We start from the raw sequence: 24,041 nt of genomic DNA, 5'->3' as shown, positions 1-24,041 counted from the left end.
TTTCTTAAAATCTAATTTTATTCCTAAAGTTCAAATTAGCTAGCGGTAGCACTGAAAATACACTTTCACTATACAAAACAGTGTAAACTGATTACACGTTAATAAAGGGTTTAACACACACACTTCTCTAACGAAAAGAAGCTAGATGCAGCCCTTGCTCTAAAAAGCTGTACCTGAACAGAAATGGACATGTCGAGTCTAAGGCCCCGGCAAGTTGACTACAGAATGTCGGTTGTTCCCAGTTATGTTTAAACGCAGAAATAGCAACAATGTGGAAACTTACATTCATCAAATAGTAGCATTTAAAATCTACATGACTAATAAAGTGAACATTCAGAGGGGCCACTGCTCAGTGTGTACATGTGGGCCACTTGTGGACAGTGATGTCATCCGAAGAGAACAGAAGTTTCAAACATCTGAGCAGTTTAAGTTAAAAATAGGATGAAGGAGAAATAAGAGAACAGGATAACTGTTCTCCAAAGAGAGCAACAGCTGATGCCGCAAGCAGTCTGACTTCATCAGCGATCACTGATCACGGACACGGGAGCCCCGCGGGACCTGCGAATCTGGCGTGGCCACGGGCTGGCAGGCGTATGGCACAGACCAACGTCACCACCACTTAGGAGGGAGCTTTCTGTCCCCAGTTAGTAGTGAAAATAATTTTTAAAAATACTTTTCAGCCTTTGAACAGTTAAGTTTCCCGTCGCTTCCATACATTGAAATGTCTGGGATGGAGCCTGGAGGCGAGTGTGCCGTTGGGAGGCACCTGGGCTTCAGGACTTGAACACGTGCACGGCGCGCACCACGTACTGCCGGCAGATGGGACACTCGCTCATGCGCTTGCCGCACTTGGTGCAGGTGACCATATGCCCGCACTCGAGCAGGACGCAGTCGATGACGGCGTCCATGCAGATGCGGCAGAGGTGGTCATCATCCTCATCCTGCAGCTGCAGCCGCTCGCCATCTGAAAGGCAACAGAGAGCTGGGGCTGCAGGCACCGCACTGCCTCACGGGCGCTGAGCCCCGCACGAGTCCGGAGCTGTAGGAGAAATAATCCAGCTTCTCTGCACTTCGGGTCCCTCCACTAGAAATGGCAGTGATAAGGATGCCCACACTTCGTAAAGTTTTGTGAAGAAATGAGAAATGTTTAGCTTACGGCCAGGTAGGACAGGCCCAACAAATGTTATCTACTTACTTCTGTTCTACAGCTGTAATTCAAGGTTTACGTGATAAGGAGAGATTACTTCTGTAAGTGCAAATGAAGAAACCCAAGGTTGTCCTACACATGGGCCTCAGAGCACGTGAAATGGAATTTCCAACCCAACTGTGTGGCCTCGGGAAAAGTTGGTCTCCAGAGCTTCATCTCCACACCAACAGGAAAGTTCTGAAGAGTCGTACATTAAGTAGCCTGTACTTAGGGGAAAGTTTAGAAGGATCTCAGAAGCCAGCTGAAGTCTGCCTAACTGTAAGGAGATAGGCCATCCTGGCTCTGTGGCCCAGATTTAGGTTCTGAGAAGATCCAAGCTCTGAATAAGAAAGGTGCTGAAGGAGTTTCAAGAGTTTATGTCAGCCTGAGATTTGGTCCTAGACATCGAGGTGTCCCTTTTTACAGGTGGTAGAGGGGATTGATGGGAATGTCATGATTACAGTCAGAAAGAACAGAAATTCAACCCTGAAGGGCCAACGGTCTCTGGATTTAAGAGAAATAATAACGCCATGGCCAGATGTTCTTACAAACTGGGGACTGGGGAGAAAGGATTCCAGGGGTAAGACAATGGATGAGCCAGTAGAGAAGACACTAGACGGCTCCTGAGTAAACCAGAACCTAGGCTGTGGTCTCCTCTCCTGTATGGAAGTTTCCTTCCACCTCTTACAAGCTCTGAGCAGAAAGCAGAGGAGCCAGGGTCTGCCAAGGCTATTAGGAAAGGCTACTGGGGTGAATCGCACTAGAAGTGCCTGAAGCCAGTCAAACTAGGAAGATTCCAGCTGTGGTCAAAACAAAAGTAGTTTTCCACAGGCCTGGAGATTGGACCAGGGATAGAGTCAGCAGTGAATTAACTGAAAAAGGCAAACGTGCGTGTCTTGGCCTCCTCCTACCATTAACCCCCGGAGGGTGGGAACGGCCATGCACAACCAGTGCGTGCCCCACAGTTGTACACACTCTACGCTTACTAAGCGAATGGACCTCTCCCCTCACTGCCAGAACACCGTTTCCCAGCCACAGCCTGGGAAGGCTCTGAGGATTAAGATTCCCGTGTCTACCCTTGTGGTATCATCTTAGAAATGGGTATGCCAAAATACTTCCTGCATATTCTGGACATAAGTGTTTATCAACAACTGCTGTATTATAACCAGATTTGAAGGGAAAAAAAAAACCCTCAAGGTGAAAGGAGGACTGTTTAGATAGGAACATAATAGGGCGCCTGGGTGGCTCATTCGGTTGAGTGTCTGCCTTTGATGCAGGTCGTGATCCTGGCGTCCTGGGATCTACCCGCATGGGGCGTCCTGCTCAGCAGGGAGTCTGCTTTTCCCTCTCCCTTTACCCCTCCCCCTGCTCCTTCTCTCTCAAAACAAACAAACAAAATAGATAGGAACATATTTGTCAGTCTGAACACCCCTGAAATCTTTTTTTCTTGCCTATAAACGCTCTATGGCTTGGCAATAGGAAGCCTAAGGACTTCTGCTCCGTGCCTCATCAATACATAGATCAGGAATTCTTAACCTCAGCTTTCCCAACTCACACAGAAACCTAATACTTGACGCTAAGAACTACTTCACTTCTTTGCCTCTAAGGAATTTTTTTTTCCAGTGAGGATTTAAAATTAATTGAGAGAACCGAAGTATTGGCCTGCCAGAAGAGTTAGCAGGAAAGTATGCATTTTTACAGAGAGAAGGAATTTCATTAGGGTTCTAACAAATTATGGCCAAGAAAACCAGACTGAACAGATGATGACCTAACTCACGTGGCAATGGTGGTCTCAGAGCCAAGATCACATAATAAACCTACTACCTAACAGCGACCGATTCAGACGTCTAATTCGTTCAATAAAAGGGTATGTAATTTTCTCAAAAAATGTGATTTCGTTGTGACAGAAACGGCTCAATTTGTAAAACTCTAAAGAAGGAAAGTATAGGGGGAAGAAAGAAAAAGGAAACCTACATGACTTTTGGTTTTCTTCATTCTCTTTGTATAACCGGTTGACTTTCTCCACCAGCTCCCATTTCTCACAACAGCCAGAGTAGTTGACAAAATTCCGAGCCAGGATTTCCTTCAGCTGGCGCACGCTCATTCCTTCCACATCTTCAAGGCTTGACAGGTCAGACAGTGAAGCTCTTACTCGCTTCTTAGAGAGCCCAGGCGTCTGCGATCACAGAGGGCTTCCATCAGCTCTGCTCCTGCAAACCCAGACCTCCCGCCGTGAGGAAAACCGCACGCTCCCCTCACCCTCCAGTCGCCACTGGACACTTTTCCCAGACTCATCAGTTCTTCAAGCGCCATCTCTATTAGGCTACATTCAAACCAGAAGAAACAGCCCAGGCTAATCTAGCAAAAGTCCACATAGGCACTTGCCCTGCCTGCCAGGTTGGCGTACCAAGAAAGCAAATTTTACAGGAGCACTCACCTGGTCCTCCAAGTTTTCTTCGTCATCATCCTCATCGTCATCATCTTCATCCTCATCATCTTCATCATCCTCCTCTTCTGTGTTTGCTGAAGCGATTTCACTTTGTACCTGTACATATCGATTGGATTAGGTCAGGAGTCCTATTTTCCGAACAGGATCAATCCTGCTTGTCAATATTCAACACTGGAGAAAACCCTTCCCCAGATCCTCCCCAAGAATGACCCTAGCACCTGGCGTACTCCATGATGACCTTGGACCTGGAGCACTGCTGCTCCTCCCAAAGAGCTGGGCTCCACATGGTTTCATCAACAACTTACCTTCTCAGTTATCTCAGAAGTTATCTCAGAAGCCAAATTCCTATGTGTGTGTGAAACCTGACCGGAGTATTAACTCCCTGAGAAAGGCCCCATCATGAAATGCCAAAGCTGTCAGTGTATGCAGCTGCCCTGCTTCGTCACCGAGGGCCCCGCGTGAGGCTGGTCTACCTGGAGCCTCAAAGATACTGACAGAAGCTAAAGCTCTAAGTTCAGCCCACTCGATCTGAAAGACGCCAGTCCTACTACAATGCACCTAGACATTCTGATTCCAAAGAATGCTTTCTAGACTTCTTCGCTGATGGCTGATGCTAGTTAGTTTTCTAGCTAGTTTCCTCACCAATCAGAGGTGCTCTTTTTCACGAAGGACAGAAAGACCTTCAACTTGGGTTATGTACCTTCTTCCGTATCCTTCTCTTCAGACTTTGACCAGAGCTCTACAATAGTTTATGGTTTAGGTCAGTTCCCAATTTCCAATATTCCACCGCACTGGGTCTGAAGCACCACGTTGCAGCACCCAAAGACCCCGACCTTCCAAGAATGGGCATCTACCCAAAAGTGGCACAAAGGTCAGATGTGTCCTGTGTTTGGCAAGGCTGTGATGCCAGCTTTCGTTTGGGAAAATAATATAACTCCCAGGTTGAACTTCTCTAATTCATGACTATTTGGAAGGCAATGAGATTTCCCCTCTGCTTTTAACATCTTTCTTCAGGGAAGAGAATTAAATGTGGAGATTTAAATTAAATGTGGAATTAAATGTGGAAATTAAATGTGGAATTTAAATGTGGAAATTCAGCATTTCAGAATCATTCACACATACAAACTGAATTATTAATTACAAGCCCTTGTGTGTTATTCAATCGGGATGCCCAAGGACCTCACTGGGACGATATTCTGCCCTGGCATTTCTTTGAAATTAGTAGATCATCACACTCTGATTAATTCAGATGGCTTTTCCCCATTATCTAAGTTGGAACAATTTTACTGTAGCAAGCCAATTGGGCATTAGGTTTACTTACACTATTGTGTCCACGGTCATGGACAAATAACCTTGCAAACATTTATACGCTACTTTTCATAGTCATTCCTTCAACAGTTAGTATTTAACTTAGGAGGAAACTGAAGTAACTAGAGTCAAGAGACCGATGAGCTTCAGACAGTTGACTTTGGGGCTACCCAGCACCTCGGCTCAGAGACTCACAGCGGGAGAGCCTGCACGCACAGTGTTCAGCAGCATGGGGTGCCTCTGCTCCCAGGGGGCTTGTGAAGCCCTAAAGGTCCCACCCTATATGGCCAACTAGCAGTGCCAGGCCCTTGGCATAATTATACCCTCGTACCTGTGCCAGCGCCCCAGATCTTAAGGTCCGGTCTCCACCCATAAGGTCTCCCTGAAACGAAGACATGGTAGCAGAAGGGGCTGTATAGTTTGAAAAAAATGAATGTGTAAAAAAGCTAGAAGTCTGGGACCGTGAGGAATTCAGGCTGCTCGTGTCCAGGTCATCCTCGGAGCCCAGGCCGTGGTGGCAGAGTACCAAATCTACCAAGTCTTCTTTCTCTCGACAGGTATCTATGGGGATGTTTCGAAGAATGAGATACTGCCGGAGATCCTTGACTTTTAGGCGCATTAACTGAGGGCGTTGAAAGGCCGTCTCTTGAAGTAAGTGACACGTGGAACATCTACGGAGATTTTCTTGTAAGACTGAACAAACGGAGCAGAAATCCTTCTTGCAGTCACAACACACATGCTAAAGCAACAGAAAGAAAAGCAGCAGCTAATGATAGCCAGACACAGGCCACTGTGAAAGTACAGTTTGTTCTTTTTGCCTTCTACTGAAATTCAATTTTTTGTTTCTAACTTATGAAGTCTCCCAGGGTCCCTGGCTACTCTCGCAGCCACCTTCGTGTTCCAAAAGCCACGAAAATCAAAACACGCGCTGCTGAAGCAGTTTGGATGCACAGAAGTTCAAATACAGCCCTTTAAGAAAAACATACACTCTTGTGTTAGGGAATTAAAACCTTTCCACCCCTTGGTGCAAACATGTAATTAGCCGAACAGAGAAGACTTGAACCACGTGGAGCAGAAGGCACAACCACAAACTCTTCCTACTCTCTCCTATGTCAACAATTTCCCCATTGAAAGAGCAGCTGAAGCTGGAGTTGGGGGGTGGACAGGAGAACACAGAGGGAAGGAGAAGGGCAAATTCTCTCTCAAGGTCATTCAAAGCCAACAGAGGATGTCACTAGTACAGTCATCTGTATCCGACTGAGCCTTCATCACGCTCAGAGCCACTGCACTAGTAAAGCTTGAAGATGACACTAAGCTGTGGTCCTTTCTGCTCGCCGCATTGTTCCCACAAGCGAACACCTTGTTCCTGCCGTACTTAGGAGGACTGAACTGACAATCAAAGACTGTGAGACAGCCTCGTCATTTTCTGAGAGAGGATCTCAGAAAAAATGACTTTCTGTCTTAGAGAAAATAACTGTTTTAGCCCAAGTGTTTTATGCTGAATTTCTACACAGTGGTTGTCTTTCACTAATTTCTTCACTTCCAGTTACGAATGTGGGTAGGGGGCGCCTGGGTGACTCAACTGGTTGAGCGTCTGCCTTCAGCTCAGGTCATGATCCCACAGTTCTGGGATCAGTCCTGGCATGGAGTCTTGGGCTCCTTGCTCAGCAGGAAGCCTGCTTCTCCCTCTGCCTGTCACTCCCCGTGTTTGTGCTCTCTCTGTCAAATAAATACAATCTTAAAAAAGAGAGAGAGAGAGAGAGAGAATGCAGGTAGGGGAGCACCTGAGTGGCTCGGTTGGTTAAGCGACTACCTTCAGCTCAGGTCATGATCCCGGAGTCCGGGTATCAAGTCCCCCTGCTCAGGGGAGAGCCTGCTTCTCCCTCTGACACTTTCCCCTCTCATGCTCTGTCTCACTCACTCTCTCTCTAAAAAAAAAAAAAATGTTGGTGGGATACATTTTTTGAAACCTGAGGTCAGTTATTATAAATCATCTCTGAACAAAACTGCAAACTAATTATATCTCTTGTTCCAAAACATAAGCATAATCAGGAAGAATCAAAGTATACAGAGCTCAGAAGACAAGATGCCTGAGCAACATGTGAAACAGAGTCAGAAAATCTGAGCAGTTATACAGTCCCTTCAACTGAGTACTTTTTTTTTTAAGGATACTATTCATGTATTTGAGACAGAAAAAGAACATGAGTGTGTGGGGGGAAGGGTAGAGGGAGACAGAGAAGCAGACTCGCCACTGAGCAGGAAGCCCAACGCATGGCTCGATCCCAGGACCCTGGAGATCACAACCCAAGCCAAAAGCAGACACGTAACCGACTGAGTACCCAGGCGCCCCCAATTAAGTACTTTTCTGAATGGGAAATGGTTAATAACGATTTTTGGTAATTTAATGAAAAGAAATGATTCGTTAGCACTCAACATATAGTTAAATAATGTGTCTTTTGTATATAACACTTCATCCAACTTACCTTCTTTCTAAAGACCGAAAATGAAAGTCCACAGGCTTTGCAAACTATATTGGGCCCTTCCGTAGGTGCTGGTGGGTAAGCGGAAAAATCAGAGTTTGGTGCAAATCTGAATGGACCGGTGCCTCCTGCAAATCCTGACTGCTGACCCCTGACAGCTCCTGTTCCCATGACTTCATTCAGCAGTCCACAGCACGAAGCCCACATAGATGTGGCACCCGCCTGGAAAGGAACACAAGACCACAGTTTAAAGCTGAGTGGAACCTGGGCTCTCTGGGAACTTCAGGGAATGCCAATCTGGAGAGGTACATTTGCCCTAAATATAGGTTCTTCTTCTGAGAATAAAACTGGTTAATGAATTTTAGGTGTCCATTATAATTCGATATTTGTATGCACTACGAGGTGAACACAAGTCTAATTCCCATCCATCACCATACAGTTTGAGCCCCTTCAGCCATATTACCCCTCCTCTTATCCCTTTCCCTTCTAGTAACCAGCAATCTGCTTTATGACTTTGTTCGTTTGTTTTGTTTTTAAAATTCTACATATTAGTAAGGCCATACAGTATTCTTCCCTCTTTGCCTGACTTGTTTCACTTAACATAATTCCCTCAAGGTCCACCTGTGTTGTTACAAATGGCAAGACTGCCTCCTTTTTGACGGCGGGGTAGTATTCCGTTACATGCACCTACCCCCTCTTCTTTATCCGTTCATCCACCAAGGGACACTTGAGTTTTCCTATCTTGATTCTTGTGAATAATGCTGCAGTGGACATAGGGGACGCATAGATCTTTTTGAGTCAGTGTTTTCATATTCTTCAAATAAATACCCAAAATGGAATGGCTGGACTATGGTAGTTCCATTTTCAATTTTTCAAGGACCCTCCATACTGTTTTCCACAGTGGCTACACCAATTTACATTCCCATCAACAGTGTACAAGGTTTCCCTTTCCTCCACATCCTCACCAACACATATTATTTCCTGTCTTTTTTATAATAGCCATTCTAATAGGTACGAGAGGATATCTCACTGTGGTTTTGAGACCGTATTCTTTTTTTTTTTTTAAAGATTTTATTTATTTATCAGAGAGAGATCACAAGTAGGCAGAGAGGCAGGCAGAGAGAGTGAGAGGGAAGAAGCAGACTCCCTTCAGAGCAGAGAGCCCGACGCGGGACTCGATCCCAGGACCCTGAGATCATGACCGGAGCCGAAGGCTGCGGCTTAAACCACTGAGCCACCCAGGCGCCCCGAGACCGTATTCTTTGAAGCATTAAAATTTTAAGCTCTTTGGAAAGGTAATTTCTGGTATTTTCATAGAGTATTTGGAAATGGGGAAACTTGTGACATCATTAAACAAAAGGAAAAGATACAATATGAACCCAATTTTGTAAAAAAAAAAAAAAATCCACATAACACTGAAAGAGAGATACATGCACACGGGAAAAATGACTGGACGGAAGTACAGGCTGTGCAACATGTGGGATATGCGCACACCAGCACAGCTGTTTGCTGTTTACCTGAAATTCAAACTTGACTGAGCACCCTGTATTCCACCTGGCAACCTTCACCTGGTGATCACTGTACGAGATAGCACCGTCCCACGGGTTAAGGGAGATTTTCCCAGCTATCACTTAGTAAACAGAATATAAATTCAAATTACTTCATTTCATTAAACGTCTGTTCTCTCATTTGTAGCCGTGCATAATAGACGACGGCACATATAAATTTTATTTTGAAAAAATGACGGCGAAAACATCAAAATGCCACTGAAGCTCTAGGGTTTAATATAACTTGCATAAATCTATTTTCTTGAGTTTTTCTCTACCTTCCAAGCTCTTTATAAATACATTACTTTGACGTTAAAAAACTATTTTTAAAAAGCAGTGATCCTATCTTTTCAAACTGAAAATACTAAACACAATTTCTGATGACTGGATAACGGTAGTGACCTTCCAGGGCGTAAGGGCTATTTGTCACTCCACTGAATAACTGGAAATTAATGTACTGCCTTTTTTTTCCTCCTGTCTCTTCCCTCCTGTCTCTCACCACTGCTCACATTATACTCACCTCCAGCAACCAGTTTCCTTTTTTACTGCAGACTCAGACACCAGATAACCAAGCTGGTCAGAAGTACATAGGAAAATATATTTTCAGTGAGCACTCAAGGCACTTTCCCATGCAAAGGTATAAGAGCTATAGTGTTTGGAACCAGTGAGCTTTTACCCTTGTCCTGATTCTTTTTTTTTTTTTTTAAGATTTTATTTATTTATTTGACAGAGATAGATCACAAGTAGGCAGAGAGGCAGGCAGAGAGAGTGAGAGGGAAGCAGGCTCCCTGCCGAGCAGAGAGCCCAATGTGGGACTTGATCCCAGGACCCTGAGATCATGACCTGAGCCAAAGGCAGCGGCTTAAACCACTGAGCCACCCAGGCGCCCCCCTTGTCCTGATTCTTAAGCACATTCTAGACTCTAGATTATGTGATAGATATGGAAGTCCAGGTAGGTGAGATGTGAGTTAGTTAAAATGGCAACATAGTTCCAGACTTTATTATCTAACTCTATCAAACATTTACTCTTTGTCCAACAAGCTCTTTAGAAACTTTTTTTTTTTTTAAACAATCTTTAAGGGCTATTCAGAATGCTATAGAAGACTCATGCTATTTTTGCCACTTCCCACACATAATGCTATATTAAATATAGGGGAAGGAGAAGGTAAAGCAATAAGAAACCACAATACAGGGTTCAAACTGTCTCAAGTCTCAGGGTCACTGACTTGAGTATTACATAGCTTCACACCCTATAATTCTAGAGAAACAGTGATGCCTTTAAAAGTCAGGTTAAATTATAATTAATAGTTCACACCTCTAAATAAATGTATACCTCAGACTCTAGAGACATGATGTTTAAACATAAAAGCATGAAAATCCAGATTAAGTTCATTTAAAGTGGGTGTTCTTTGCAGCGAGCACACATAACGCACAGAGGTGTCGAGTCATTGCATTACACACCTGCAGCTAAGGTAACGCTGTATGTCGACTACACTTCAATAACAACTTTTAAAATTAATTTTTTTAAAAAGTGTTCTTTTGGGGCGCCAGGGTGGCTCAGTGGGTTAAAGCCTCTGCCTTCGGCTCAGGTCATGATCCCAGCATCCTGGGATCGAGCCCCACAATGGGCTCTCTGCTCAGCGGGGAGCCCGCTTCCTCCTCTCTCTCTGCCTGCCTCTCTGCCTACTTGTGACCTCTGTCTGTCAAATAAATAAATAAAAATCTTTAAAAAAATAAAAATAAAAATAAAATAAAATAAAAAGTGTTCTTTTGGGGCGCCTGGGTGGCTCAGTTGTTGGGCATCTGCCTTCGGCTCTGGTCATGGTCCCAGGATCCTGGGATCCATTCCCGCGTCAGGGCCTGCTTCTCCCTCTCCCTCTGCTCCTCCCCTGACTTGTGCTCACACTTTCTCACTCAGTCAAATAAATACAATCTTTAAAGAATAAAATAAAAATTCACTTTGCAGGGGCACCTGGGTGGCTCAGTGGGTTGAGCCGCTGCCTTCGGCTCAGGTCATGATCTCAGGGTCCTGGGATCGAGCCCCGCATTGGGTTCTCTGCTCAGCGGGGAGCCTGCATCCCCCTCTCTCTCTGCCTGCCTCTCTACTTGTGATCTCTCTCTCTCTCTCTGTCAAATAAATAAATAAAACCTTTAAAAAAAAATTCACTTTGCAGTACACCTGAAACTAATATAACACTGTTAATTATACTGGAATTTAAAAACAAAACAAATGGTTTTCAAGTTTGCCGTTGGGGGGAAAATTCAACTTGTACGTATCATTTTTGGGGGCGAAACACCTCAACTGCAGAAAGTACCACTGGAATAAACTCTTCTTCACTCTAGTTTAATGTAGTACTTTTTGGTGAGCTTCAGCTTCCTGCCGATCTAGGTAGTAAACATTTAGTTAAACAGCTGTGTTGGCTTTTATCCCCTTTGTGATTCCCAGTGATGCTGCCTCCCCGACTCACCTCCAAGTTCCTTGTGAACACAACTCCCTTCTTCTACAGCATCTAGCTCCATCACCATGACTGATAAGAACTGTCTAACAGGTTTCTTTGCATTACTTTACAGGCAATGTAACATCAAATTTTGCATGCCGCCTAGAAAGATCCAATTGTGACTAGTCGAGAAACTACTACAGGTAAAAAGGATTCTGGCCCAGCAGGCATGAAATCTCAAATGATACTCCCGCTTACAAGCAGCACTGTCACAGCTCGTTCTACCAGAAAGCAGTTTTACAATGAGAGTTAAGAAAGAATACATATTGGGGCGCCTGGGTGGCTCAGTGGGTTAAAGCCTCTGCCTTCGGCTCAGGTCATGATCCCAGAGTCCTGGGATCGAGCCCCGCATCGGGCTCTCTGCTCCGCAGGGAGCCTGCTTCCTCCTCTCCCTCTGCCTGCCTCTCTGCCTAGTTGTAATTTCTCTGTGTCAAATAAATAAAATATTTAAAAAAAAAAAAAGAATACGTATTTTCAAACTCTATTAATGAGTATAATCATTAAAATTCTAAGCTGAAAATATTCACAGCTCTAGTAAAGGGAAAAGGAGGATTTATTTTGGGAAAACAGGCGGAATCTCTACACAGGCATCAATACTGGAGAGTCACAATTTCATCCCATTCCTTGTTTCTATAAAAGGGAGAGAATTTCCTCTTCAGAAGGGAAAGAAGTGAAAACAGTGCAAGGAAAAACAGTGAAAAGAACACTCCTATCTTCTTTCAGGCATCTCATTACAAAATAAAAAACAAAGCTCAAGCCAACTCCTAAAGCATTGTCCCAGGCAAAAATATGTTGCTACAACCTAATATTTGGCATAACTCAGCCGAAGACCATAGCAAAGGGAAAGAGGCAACACGTTTTTGAAAAGACCTAGGTCTCAGCCTCATTAGATCTGTGAACTTAGACAAAATCTCCCAATAAGAAAATACTCTTAACATCACACTCAAGGGTAAACCTACCTATGTGTACTGTTACCCTCTAATGATAGCGTTTGCAACACCCCAGTCTTCTTCAAAGTTCAGAAATTTGAAATCGTGGAAGCTCCAGTCACTAGTTTTATTTGAAGTACCTTTCTTTCACATCCAGCGTATTTTTAAAAAATCCATCCCCTTCCCCGCTAAGCCCCTTGTCTTCTGGCTGAAATGAAAGTGATTTCTTTGGTGATCTGAACCTCCCCGACTTCTTGGGAGCAGGTATTTTCAGTCCTGTACCACAGCAGCTTCTGTCAAGGTCTCTTGATACACAGGCCTGTGAAGTGGCCCAGAAAGTCACGGTTGGCCTCAACAAGGGAGCCGTAAAAAATCCTGATGCCTGAGTCCCACACCAGATATTCTGACTTAACTGGTCTGGGGTATAACCTGAGGCATCAGAATTTACAAAATTTCTAAGGTTTTTTGTTGTTGTTGTTGTTGTTTTAAAGTAATCTCCATCCCAAACATGGGGCTCAAACTCACAACCCAGAGACCAAGAGTCACATACTCCACAGAGGGAGCCAGATGGGTGTCCCCAGAATTTTTTTTAAAGTTCCGCAAGTGATTTGTACTACAGTGAAGGTTAAAGGGTGAACAACTGCTCGGTTTAGGTGCCCTCTTCCTGCCTACATGGTTTTAGCTGAAGACCACTCAGCAGAATGCTGATGAGAAGGGGCCATGGTTACTTCTAAAGCCTGTTCCTGTAGAGTTCCAGGAGCAAGACATTAACCAAATGCTCCTCACAACCTATTGACAATTGTTCCCCATAGGAGTGGGTCATGTCTCCAGTGTTGCTTCTCCCTCTATAGTCTCCCCAATCCCTTCAGAAAGGCTTGGCTGAGTTTCTAACAATCTCATCGGATTCTTAAATTAGTTCCTTTCCACATATTGGCCTGGAACTTTTGCTGAAATTGGTACCTTCCTTCATTTTTCATTTATTCCCTCATTTTATTTACTCTTTGCTTTCTGGCCTTAACTTTTTATTTCCTAACTTATTCCTCTACATGTTTTGTGTGAAACCTCTGATGCTAGGAGAGACAGTGATTTCTGGGACAAAACCCACCATCGTTCAAACTATTTTTGTCCTTCATCTCCAAGTTGAAGAATCCACTCAGAAGATGACTCTCCCCAGGTCTGGCTGGGCTCCATCTCCCTGCCACCCCTTTAGTAGGTTTCATCTTCTAGCACTTTCCTGTAAAGTTCCAATTTCCTAAATTTTTTCTGCATGTGCCCTCAGGGTACAGGTATCCCTACCTCACAGCCATCACCTTCACATTCACTTAATAATGCTTGAAGTGTCCTATACCAATCTTTCCCTTCTCATCTCTGTCCAAATTTTGTTACTACTTGACATGACAGTCCCAAATTTCAAGTGACAGAATCTATAAAAGCAATTAGGGAACTACTTCAGAGAGCACTGACCCAAAAGTTTACTCAATGTGGGATCTTCAAAGGGGTGTGAAGAGGGAACATGCCAGCTGATCCTCTGAGCTCCTGACTCTGCCTCTATTTCCTTGGAGCCCAGTTACCGTATCTTGAAAGGTAACAGCCAAAAACCTCTCCCCCTTTTGCATCTTCCCTTTAAAAGCTTTAGAGACCCGGGTTTGGGTTCTTTCCCTCTGTTTTCCCTATCCTTCAATATCTTTCACCAGTTTAAGCAGCCTGCATTCCCTTCTTTGTCTTTTACTCACTCTCTGTTCATCTTCTGGTGGTTAAGATTGAAACATTTTCCAAACTATTCCATTTCCTCCTAGATTTTCTGGGCAAACCTAATTCCTTAGACAGTGCAGAAGGCACAGCCCTTTGGCTTCTACATTTGTAGTAAACTGAGTTGTTGTCCTGCCCTGATTCCAAGCGCAAGGTATGGTGACCCTTGTGTGATTAAAAAAAGCTACCCTTCCGTGAATGAGGCCAAAGTTTGGATCTCTGAAAACTACAGCTATGATCTGGGCTTATGTGACTAACAATTCTAAATCCTACTTGGGACCATGGCTGACAGCAGGACTTTACAGGCTAAACCACATGAATCGAAGAGATTGGAAAGAACAATCTGCAAAGATGGCTACACTTCCTTCCTTGACCATAAATGTAGTTCAAAAATGGAGAATAACTGAATAAGGCAACTATCTACCTATGCCTGGCACAAAACTAACTCAGGGAACTTAGCTGTTTGCAGTTTATTCTCTACCCACCAATGACTAGTGAAAAATAAATGGATTTTCATAATCTAATTTCCTACATACCACCTTAGGCCAAAACTGCTCTTGAATAATTATGGGACATGGCTTGCCTGGCTTTTATTAGTCAGAACAAGGTATCACATTAAACACATACATGGCCCATGGTAAAAAATCAAATTCTAAAGCTTCCTGTCCAGACTGGCCCAGACACCTAGATCTCCTCATGTTATTCTGGTATCCAATGCCAGTTCTTGTGTTTTTTTTTTTCAAAGCCAGTGCACCAAGACTGTGGGGGTGGGGGGCAGTAACTACCTTTTTTTGTACTCCCAGTTTGAAACTAATTAAGAAATAATGCAAACAGGAGTTTAAATGTGTAAGCATACCTTTAGCTCTATTGCTCATCGGTCTTGATAACAGATCAGTCACCAGCAAAGCTGAACAGAAGCTAACCATCTAGTTGACCAAAAAGCTATCACCCCATAGGAAGACAGATCTGAGAAGGTCCCAGAAAGTGTTGTTTGGCTCCTGTACTAAAACTCACCAACATAAAAGTTCCTCTTTCTCTGATAGCATAAAGGCTGAAAGTGTTTGTCCTCTATTGTTTCTTCCTAAAGGATGAATCAGAAAGTCTCTCCCCTCTGCAGGAATATAAAGGAAGGAAGGGGAGTGTATTCACAAGCCTAAACAATTTGCGTGCTAGTGGGACTGAGTTTCCACTGCTGTGACATCTGTTTCCATGATACACCACCAATATTACAAGCACTCTCTCAGATTCCTCAGTCAGATTCACACAACATAAGTCCATTCTGAATCACCATTTCAGTCAACAAATCCAAGAGAAAATGTGTTGTTTCTTTGCAAAAATGATAACAGAGCATCATTCTGGCACAATGCCAATTTTCAAATGGCCTCAAGGTTCAACAATCTTTGTGTAGGTGTGTGTGTTTGTGTGTGATCTAATGTGCTTTTTTAAAAAGATTTTATTTATTTATTTGGCACAGAGAGAGAGATCACAAGTAGGCAGAGAGGCAGGCAGAGAAGAGGGAGCAGACTCCCTGCTGGGCAGAAAGTCCGATGTGGGGCTCGATTCCAGGACCCTGAGATCATGACCTGAGCCGAAGACAGAGGTTTAACCCACTGAGCCACCCAGGCGTCCCCTAATGTTCTTTTAGAATCCCTATGGTGGGAAGGATAATTCCAAAATGCTCTATTTTTAAAAGTTTGCTACAAATTTTGAATTTTATTCTAAACCACATCAGGATGTGATCCCTTTTAATGATCCTACCAAATATTATAATAACTAGGCAAACTAGAATGAATAAGAAAAGCCATGCTGGGGAATCTGGGTGGCTCAGTTGGTTGGTTAAGTGTCTGCCTTCAGCTCAGGTCATGATCCCAGGGTCCTCCAACAGAGCCCCATGTTGGGTTCCCCACTCTCTGCCTGCTGCTCCCCCTGCTTGTGTGCCTGTGTGCCCATACTCTCAAAAATGGATAAATAAAATCTTAAAAAAAAAAAAAGAAAAAGCCATGCTGGTTTCCATGAAGATTAAATGACAATCAATGAGAAAGTTCATGGATTTGAAAACAGCAGAAAACTAATGATCATATTCTAATACTTTTTTTTTTTTCAAAGTAAGCTCTCCACCCAAAATGGGGTTTGAATTCACAACTCTAAGAGTCACATGCTCTACTAACTGAGCGAGCTAGGTGCCCCTATATTATTTCCTTTGATTAAAATAGGTAAAGAGCAATAATAATAATGCCATCTCCTTAGAGTTGCATGCCATAACTCTAAATTAAATATAATACCATATATAGCTACATTAAAGAAAAACCTCCAAATTTCAAATTCAAGAGTATTAATTTTCTTGGATGTTGTATGAAGCTACTAGGACCAGGCAGGAATTCAGTTCTTCCAATAATGAAAGCTTCCTTGAAGAATTCACTCACCGTATGTGTTATTTTTCAACTCCAAACAACTTTGTTTGCTAAAACTCAATGTCCTTGTGTTAAGCAACATGAAAAGATGTTTCAAACCTTAGCACCAGTGATGGAAAAAAATTAATTTTATGGTTTAATTTCAATTAGTTTAAACTTTCCTACAGAACTTAGGAATAGCAGAAGAAACAAAGCAGAGCCCAAGAAACAGTTGAGAAGTTGAGATAATTATCAAAAACGTTTAACCTATTCAGAGCTTTTTTTTTTTTTTTTTTAAGATTTTGTTTATTTGACAGAGAGAGACAGCGAGGAGGGAACACAAGCAGGGGCAGTAGGAGAAGGAGAAGCAGGCTTCCCGCTGAGCAGGAAGCCTAATGTGGGGGTTTGATCCCAGGACCCTGGGATCATGACCTGAGCCACCCAGGTGTCCTTATTTATAGCCACTTGAGAAAAATATGCTCCTTAAAATGTGAAAGCATCTCTTACTAAAACGGCTGCCTCAACTGAAATAAAATTTGCAAGAAACTCTACCTTTTACATTACCAAATAATCAGACCATATACCATAAAGGAGGAACTTCTACATCTTAAATTCTTTCTCTCATACAATCTGGACATTAAGCAGGCTGCAAAAACAGATGCTGATCTTAAAAATGCATATTTTTAGGGAGGGCACGTGTTGCATAGAGCACTGGGTGTTGTGCAAAAACAATGAATACTGTTGTGCTGAAAAAATAAATAAAAAAAAATGCTGCAATTCAAAAAAAAATGCATATTTTTAGGTAAAAAAATTTGGCCAAATTGATGGATGGATTTTTAGACTAAGGTGTTCTGGAGATCATAAATATTACCTTCCTCTTATTTGGGTTTTGTTTTGTTTTTAAATAGTATACCTGATCCTTAGCACCACTCCCCCACCTTTCAGAGAAGGAAAAAAAAAAAAAAAAAAAGCCCACAAAGGAAATTATATCCAACAGATTTCTTTCTCCTTAATTTTTATTTTGAACTTGAAAGAACGAACATGATTAGTACAATCAGGGGTGTGCTCAATATAAATATGGAAAAACAGGAAGATTAAATCAATATAGGACACCAATTTGGGTTTTTAAAACCCCTTAGAGGGAATTAATTAGATGCTATTCTACGGTTAAACAGTTACTTGAGTTTTTGAGGCAAAACTTACTTCAAAACATCAGTTTGTAAACAAACAAGTTAAAGGAAGAAAGTAAGTACCCATTCTACACATACTAAAAATCAGCTACTCCTGGGGTTGAGTGAAGATGTAATTTTTTTTTTTAAGATTTTATTTATTTATTTGAGAGAGATCACAAGTAGGCAAAGAGGCAGGCAGAGGGAGAGGGGGGGAAGCAGGCTCCCCGCTGAGGTGGGAGCCAGACGAAGAGCTCGATCCCAGAACCCTGAGATCATGACCTGAGCCGAAGGCAGAGGCTTAACTCACTGAGCCACCCAGACACCCCAAGATATAATTTTCTGATTGTTTAACTCTCAAAAGTAATTTTAATTCCCCTGAAAGAAGTGCTTGCTTCAAAGAACTTCTCATGTTAGGATTCCATGGCATCAAGAATCACTGACCCTGCCCAGAAATCTACAGATGAGCATGTTCACAATTAATTTCAATTTTAAACAAAGTTAAATAATAAACAATAGGGGCACCTGGGTGGCTCAGTGGGTTAAGCCTCTGCCTTCAGCTCAGGTCATGATCTCAGGGTCCTGGGATCGAGCCCCACATGGGGGGGGGGGGTCTCTGCTCAGCAGGGAGCCTGCTTCCCCACTCTCTCTCTCTCTGCCTGCCTCTCTGCCTACTTGTGATCTCTCTCTCTCTCAAATAAATTAAAAAAAAAAAACTTTAAAAAACTTAAAAAAAGAAAAATTAAAAAATAAATAGCCCAAATCCTGTATTTCAAGAATCCACTTTCCATAAAAACATAAATGAAAAGCAGCTATCTTCGTAACAGTCCTCTTGCACAGACTGATGTCTATTTTTTGCTTCATAAAGTGTTATCTTTTCTACATTTTCAACCACCACCAAACTTTTTTTCTAAAATGTCAACTCAGAAAGCACAGTCTTCCACATAAATTGATTTTAAAGAACTTGATTAAAAATTTCAACTCTGGAGATGCTTGGGTGGCTCAGGTCATGATCCCAGGGTCCTGGGATGGAATCCCACATGGGGCTCCTTGCTCGGCGGGGAGCCTGCTTCTGCCTCTGCCTGCGACTCCCACTGCTTGTCCTCTTGCTCTCTGGCAAGTAAATAAAATCCTTAAAACAAAAAAATTTTTTAAAAAAATTTCAACACTGGACCTGTCACTACTTTTCTCTTTCTTTTTTTTTAATTAATTTATTTATTTGACAGAGAGGTCACAAGTAGGCAGAGAGGCAGGCAGAGAGAGAGGGAGAAACAGGCTCCCCACTGAGCAGAGAGCCCGATGTGGGGCTCGATCCCAGGACCCTGAGATCATGACCTGAGCCGAAGGCAGAGGCTTAAACCGCTGAGCCACCCAGGCGCCCCTACTTTTCCCTTTCTACACCTAGTTCATTGATGGGTCACAAAGTTAATACTAAACAAGATACTGACATTCTTTGAGGCCATATGCATATACAAGCATACATATATGTGTGTGTATACATATAAAGATAAAGATATATAGAGATCCCTGTTTTGTTTCTGAATCTTAACACAGTTTGCAGCAAAGAAAGCTAGTTTTAGGTATTTTAATATCTAATATCTTCGTACTTTAACACACAGTTCAAAAAGTTTCCTATTTCCAAAAATCTTGTTTACTGAGGCCAGAAATTTTTGCTCTTTAGCATTTTGCTTTTGATACCTTACGTCATATATCTGTTTTGTAACATGGTTACCTGAGAATGTCTCTTCTCTTGATTGGCAAACTCCTAAAAGGTGAGATCGCATTTTCAATTATTCCAACTGGCAAGTCTCCCTCTTACTAATACAAAGGAAACCTTCAAGAAAATATCTGCTGAATTTCTCTAGCCACTTGGCACTCCCTGTCAATCTTCCACAGCAAATTTTTGAGGCTCTGTGAGGGTAGTTTTAAGCTAGCAGTTCACTCTGTTAGTTCCCTTACCCACAACAAACAAGCCTCTTCACAGGGATTAAAGAAATCGTCTGGGTCTGAAAGAGGATCACTTTACGACTCACCCCACTTGGTTTGAGTTCAGCAGATGAATCAATACCTGAATTGATTGTCGTACACAGAGCTCTTTAGAACTCTGAAATCAAGTTGAGAAAATCGGCTCCTAAAAGTAGGCCAGAATCTCCCCTCTTCCCCCTTTTCTTAAACTTCTCACTCACTGATGCTCCCACGCTCTCACACCCACCTTGAAGAACTCAAGCTGTCAAATTACTTGCTGCGTACCTAGTGGCGATGGAGACACATCTAGTTTGCTAGCGCTTTAGGTCACGGCCCCAATAACAAGCCTACGCAGAAATCCTTCAGAAGGGTGGGCTCCCCGCCCGGAGGCATTTCTAACCTGTTAGCCTAGCCCCAGCCTCACGACTCCCCGCACTACTCTTCCTCCCTTCGTCCTGCAATCTCCGTCCTGCGACAGTCTCGTAGTGTTCCCGACATTTGGGTTAGTTCAAGGACTCGGGGCGGGAAAGGGCACGCTCTAGGCAAAGGTATGGAGAGCTGAGGCGGGAACCAGGGGTCTGCTTGAAGCCCCCGAGGAAGCGGAAGGGCCAGGAGCAAAGACCGGCCCACCAGGCTTGAGCGCGGGAGGCCGCCCGGCCTCTCCCCCATCGTCAAGCTCGCTGAAGGGAGCCACTGTGGGAGCTGGAGTGGTCCTGGAGACCCGGATCTCGGCTCTGGGCTGGTCAGGGCCCGGATGCCGGCCCGGGACGTCCCCCAGCGGAGCTCTCCAAGTGCCTGCGGGGAGAACCGCTGAGGCTAAAGGAAAGCACTTCAGGCTCCCCGGACAGTTAGGAGAGGCGAGGAGGAACTGCCCGGCCCCACCGGCCCCTCACCTTCATGGCCGCGACCGCCGCGTCTCGGTCGGCTCTGCCGGGGAACTAAGCACCATAGCAGCTCCTCGAACAGCCGCCCTCCTGCCTTCTGGGCGGCGATTACGGCACCTCCCGCGGCGACCGAGCGTCCCGACGTAGGGGCGTAGTCACGCCCGCCTCGCGCCCCCGGGAAGAGCGCCGAGCGGCGGCCTCGGCGGCCAATCCGAAGCCAACGCTCTGGGGGCTGGTCAACAGAGCCAATGAACAGGAAGGAATGGGGCGGGGCCTTTGGCCTGCTGGGTAGGCGGAGGAAGACTCCATTCCACCCTGAGCGGAGATGGGCGGGCTTGGGCGTGGCGGGAGGCGCCGGCAGGGACTGGTTTCTTCGTTGGGTCGCTGAAATAGGAGTCAGCGTTCCCTGAGGAACCCGTATGGTAGAGATTTAGCTTTGAGGTTAGGTGGTCAAGTTTCCAGGGCAATGAAGGCAGGAAGGGGAGTGGTAAATTTGAAAACGCCGGTTGGTTTGAAGGCTTTTTTCTTTTCTTTTCTTTTCAATAGCCGTCAACCGGGCCTCGGATTTCCTCCGAGGTGTTCAAGCCGCTCACACTGGGTAATGACCTTAGGTCTCCTCTCTGGAGGGTCGGGTGCGCAGCGGTAAGCTGCGCACTCTAAGATGCGGCTCTAGTAAGTTTTATTGAAAACACTTAAACCAACGGTTCTCAAACCCCAGCTGCTCTTTTAGAGCGACGTTCAAAATAACCAAATCCTTATCCTGACACAATGAGGGGATTCGGATGAGCCCTTGGAATTGACTTTATGTGAACAGAGAAAATTGAGGTGGTAAAAGTATCGGTTTCTTCAACCCGACTGGATGACACTCCGTTGGTTTTGCTTTACTACGTCTCCCCTCTTAAGTCCACCAGTATTTAAAGAAAGAGACATGAAGATGTCCATTCACTCACCTCTCATAGGACCTAAGACTGTTCTATTTCTTTTAAATAGGTTTACTTATATGCACTATGTCAGATTAAATAAAACAAAGGGACTTCGCTTCCTTCGGCTGCAAGAATACTAATTTTTTAGGTTACATTTTAGCGTACTTAATGTTTAACTTCTTATAGTATAATCCTGAATTTTCTTCCTTGGGAAAAAAAAATGCAAAGAAAGACTTTCATTCACCATGTTGGAGCAGTAGCTGAGCTTCATATTGAGAAAGAGTATTAATTTATTCTTCTAATGATCTAGGCACAAAGAAACTCAATAAAAACTTGCAGGTGGGACAAAGCCGTGACTCTCCCAACTAAGAAAGGAAGCTGCAGGCCTGCCTCAAAGTTAAAGAATAAGCACGTGAAGGGGCACCTGGGTGGCTCAGAGGGTTAAGCCTCTGCCTTCTGCTCAGGTCATGATCCCAGGGTCCTAGGATAGAGCCCCGCATCGCATCGGGCTCTCTGCTCCGCAGGGAGCCTGCTTCCCGCCCCCCCTCTCTGCCTTCCTAACTACTTGTGATCTCTCTCTGTGTCAAATAAATAAATAAATAAAATCTTAAAAAAAAAAAAGCGTGTGAAAAGATACTCAACTTTATTAGTTGTTAGGGAAATGCAAATCAAAGCCACAAAGAGATAACACTTCACACCCACTGGGATGGCTAAAATCAAAGAGATAATAGTGTTGTGAGGATGTGGAGAAATTGGAACCTAAGTATATTGCTGGTGGGACTGCAAAATGGTACAGCTTCTTTGGAAAACAATCTGGCAGTTCCTGAAAATGTTAAACATAGAGTTAACTATATGACCCATCAATTCCAGTCCTATGTATAGACCCAGGAGAGATAAAAACATGCCCACAAAACAACAACAACAACAATAACCAATAACAGCAAAAACCCCTTATACATGAATTTTTAAAATTAACATACAATGTATTACTTGTTTCAGGGGTACAGGTCTGTGATTCATCAGTCTTACACAATTCATAATACATGAATGTTCATAGCAGCATAATCATAACAGCCAAAAAGTGAAAAACTATACATATCTATTATTAGATGAATGGATTAAAAAATGTGGTTTATCTAGAGGTGCCTAGGTGGCTCAGTTGGTGAAGCATCTGACTTTGGCTCAAGTCATGATCTTGTGGTCCTGCAATTGAGTCCTACCTTGGGCGCCACACTCAGCAGGGAGTCTGCTTGTCCCTCTCCGGTTCCCTCTGACCCTCTTCCCGCTTGTGCTCTGTCTCTTTCTCAAATAAATAAATAAATAAAATCTTTTAAACAAATGTGGTTTATCAGGACGCCTGGGTGGCTCAGTGGGTGAAGCGTCTGCCTTTGGCTCAGGTCATGGTCCCAGAGTCCTCAGGCTCTTGCTCAGCGGGAAGCCTGCTTCTCCCTCTGCCTGCCACTCCCCCTGCTTGTGCTCTCTTTCTCTGACAAACAAATAAAATATTTTTAAAATGTGGTTTATCTATGCAATGGATTATTTAGCCAAAATAGGAATGAGGTACTGACAACATGCTGCAACATGGGATGTACCTTGAAATAAATGATGCTAAGTGAAAGAAGCCAGTCACAGAAGGTCACATATTGTTGGTCCCTCTTGTATGAAATGTCCATGACAGGTAAATACATAGAGACAGGAAGCAGAGTAGTAGTTGCCAGAGGTTGAGGGGGTTAGGGAGAAAGGAAGTGACTGCTGTGGGCAATTTCTATTTGGGGTGATGAGAAAAATTTTAAAGTAACGGTGGTGAGGGTGCCTGACTGGCTCCGTTGGTGGATCATGCAACTCTTGATCTCCGGGTTTGAGTTCAAGCCCCAAACTGAACACAGAGCTTATATTTAAAAAAAAAAAAAAAAGCAAAAGCTTAATAAAAATCATCCACGGTGATACTTGCAAAACTCTGTAAATATTTTTTTAAAAAACTATTAAATTGTACTATGTTTTAAATGATATTTATTTATCTATTTATTTGACAGACAGAGAGCACAAGCAGGCGGGGATGGGGAGAGGGGGGAAGCAGGCTCCCTGCTGAGCAGAAAGCCCAAAGCCAGGCTCAATCCCAGGACCCTGAGGTCCTGGTTCTTGATTTCAGCTCAGGTCATGATCTCAGGGTCATGGGATCAGGCTCCGTGCTCAGCACCAAGTCTGCTTAAGTTTCTCCCTCTCCCTCTGTCTCTCTCCCCAATCTTGATCTCTCTATCAGGTAAGTAAATAAATATTCAAAAAAAATTTTTTTAAGATTAAAAACTCATGGAAGACTATGTGAGTCTTTTTGCAAAGTTGGTTAGCAACTTGTTACACCAAGCTATTTTTTATTTTGGAAATTTTCAAACATATATTAAGTAAATAGAAGTTTGTGATGAACTCCCATGTGTCCATCACCCAGTTTTCACAATTCTCTACCTTCTGTCATTGTCTCATATCCAACACTTGCATCTCTCCACCCACGCCTCACCCACCCTCCCCAAAGGAGTTAAGTCACCTCATTAGATTAGTGCATGACTCTG

The 24,041-nt window shown here is 43.6% G+C and overlaps 1 protein-coding gene across 1 annotated transcript; it reads right to left on the bottom strand.

The window, feature by feature from the left end:
* On the bottom strand, window positions 1–20,680 carry RNF34 (ring finger protein 34). Its single transcript, XM_046024273.1, has 6 exons — window positions 20,564–20,680; window positions 7,427–7,645; window positions 5,275–5,682; window positions 3,624–3,731; window positions 3,161–3,362; window positions 1–964 (listed from the first exon to the last, which is right to left on the bottom strand). Exons 1-6 carry the CDS (start codon window positions 20,567–20,569, stop codon window positions 774–776), a joined length of 1,134 nt encoding a protein of 377 aa, XP_045880229.1. The 5' UTR covers window positions 20,570–20,680; the 3' UTR covers window positions 1–773.
* Between the last annotated feature and the right edge of the window lie 3,361 nt (window positions 20,681–24,041).

The sequence above is a fragment of the Meles meles genome, chromosome 12, assembly GCF_922984935.1.
Source record: "Meles meles chromosome 12, mMelMel3.1 paternal haplotype, whole genome shotgun sequence".
Classification (NCBI taxonomy): domain Eukaryota; kingdom Metazoa; phylum Chordata; class Mammalia; order Carnivora; family Mustelidae; genus Meles; species Meles meles.
The sequence above is the reverse complement of the archived record's forward strand: the minus strand, read 5'-3'. Positions and strand labels throughout refer to the sequence as shown.